Source organism: Crocodylus siamensis, unplaced genomic scaffold, assembly GCF_052110815.1.
Source record: "Crocodylus siamensis isolate JL-2025a unplaced genomic scaffold, ASM5211081v1 HiC_scaffold_125, whole genome shotgun sequence".
NCBI lineage: Eukaryota > Metazoa > Chordata > Crocodylia > Crocodylidae > Crocodylus > Crocodylus siamensis.
In genome coordinates this window covers 1,285-2,761 of record NW_028324535.1, presented here as the reverse complement: position 1 = coordinate 2,761, position 1,477 = coordinate 1,285, and the positions used below count along the sequence as shown (strand labels likewise).

The window sequence follows — 1,477 nt, the reverse complement described above, 5'->3', positions numbered from 1 at the left end:
GCTCTCTTCTGGCATCCAAATCATTCATCATACCATTTAGAAAACCACGTCCCACAAGTCATTGTCATCTTGGAATTCAAGGGATTTATTTTATTTGGCACAAGGAACACCAGACTTTTTGACTTGCACTTCAACAATGTTAACACAAAATGACTCCAGCTGAGTACCGCAGTCTTTCTACCACTGCTGAATGTAGCTGAGAACTGTCATGTTTCATAAGCAGAATGCACACAACATGATAAAAACTTAATTTCATGATTTAATCATAGATCTAAAGAAACAAAGAAGTACACCAAACACACAAAATAAAAAGGGACATCCCATTCTTGGAGAGCATCTGCCTTTGGAGAAGTTTTCTCAGAGCACATTTGATCTCCTTGTTCCTCATGCTATAGATGAATGGATTTACCATTGGAGGAACCACAGAATACAGAACAGCTGTCAGAAGATCTAGAGAGGATGGGAAGTCGGAGGTGGGTTTCACGTAGGCGAAGGCGGCAGTGGAGATGAACAGGGAGACCACAGTCAGGTGAGGAATGCAGGTGGAGAAGGCTTTCTGCCGCCCCTGCTCAGAGGGGATCCTCCACACTGCGGTGAAGATCTGAACATATGACACAACGATAAAAGCAAAACAGCCTAAAGCTAAACACATACTGAAGACAAGGGCTGCCAGCTCTCTGCGGTATGAGCCAGAGCAGGAGAGCTTGAGTAGCTGGGGTATTTCACAGAAGAACTGGTTGATGATATTTGAGTGGCAGAATGGTAGACTGAAGGTGTTCCCAGTGTGCAGTGCAGACTGCATGGCACCAGCAGCCCAAGCACAGGCAGCCATCTGGATGCAAGCTCTTCTGTTCATTATTATCTCATAATGCAGTGGCTTGCAGATGGCAATGTGCCGGTCATATGCCATAACTGTGAGAAGGGATAAATTTGCACCCATGAAGGAGATGAGAGAAAATATTTGGGCAACACATCCAGAGTAGGTAATCGAGTTGGTATTGAATAAGGAATTAGACATGGATTTGGGCACGGTCACTGAGATGGAGCCAAGGTCCAGGAGAGACAAATTAATCAAGAAAAAGAACATGGGAGAGTGAAGCTTGGGGTTGAGAGTTACAACTGTGATAACGAGGAGATTTCCCACCAGAGCTGTCAGGTATGCTGCCAGAAATGTGACAACGTGTAAGATCTGCAGGTCCTGGATGTCAGAGAAGCCCAGGAGGAGGAACTCAGTCATGGTGGTTTGGTTGGACATTTCCCTCTTCAATGCCTTGTGGAAGGCCTGTGAGGGAAAGACAAGGGTACTGGTCAGGATCAAAGTAGCAAGTATAACAGGCGTGCATCTCATGTCAGAAACAACTCATGAACAAGCTGTCATCAGGGTCTATGTTAAAGAGCTGTAAAATTTTTAGTAGAAAGTAATATTGTTCAGATTTTATTTATTTTTATAATTTTATAATTTATAATATATTAAAAA

The 1,477-nt window shown here is 43.3% G+C and overlaps 1 protein-coding gene across 1 annotated transcript; it reads right to left on the bottom strand.

Annotated features, from left to right (window-relative positions):
• Positions 1-271: 271 nt before the first annotated feature.
• On the bottom strand, positions 272-1,255 carry LOC149851846 (olfactory receptor 14A16-like). Its single transcript, XM_090030299.1, has one exon. It carries the CDS (start codon positions 1,253-1,255, stop codon positions 272-274), a length of 984 nt encoding a protein of 327 aa, XP_089886425.1.
• Between the last annotated feature and the right edge of the window lie 222 nt (positions 1,256-1,477).

Excerpts from the sequence above, each read along its gene's own strand:
- LOC149851846 (XM_090030299.1), bottom strand. The coding sequence starts at position 1,255 with ATGTCCAACCAAACCACCATGACTGAGTTCCTCCTCCTGGGCTTCTCT.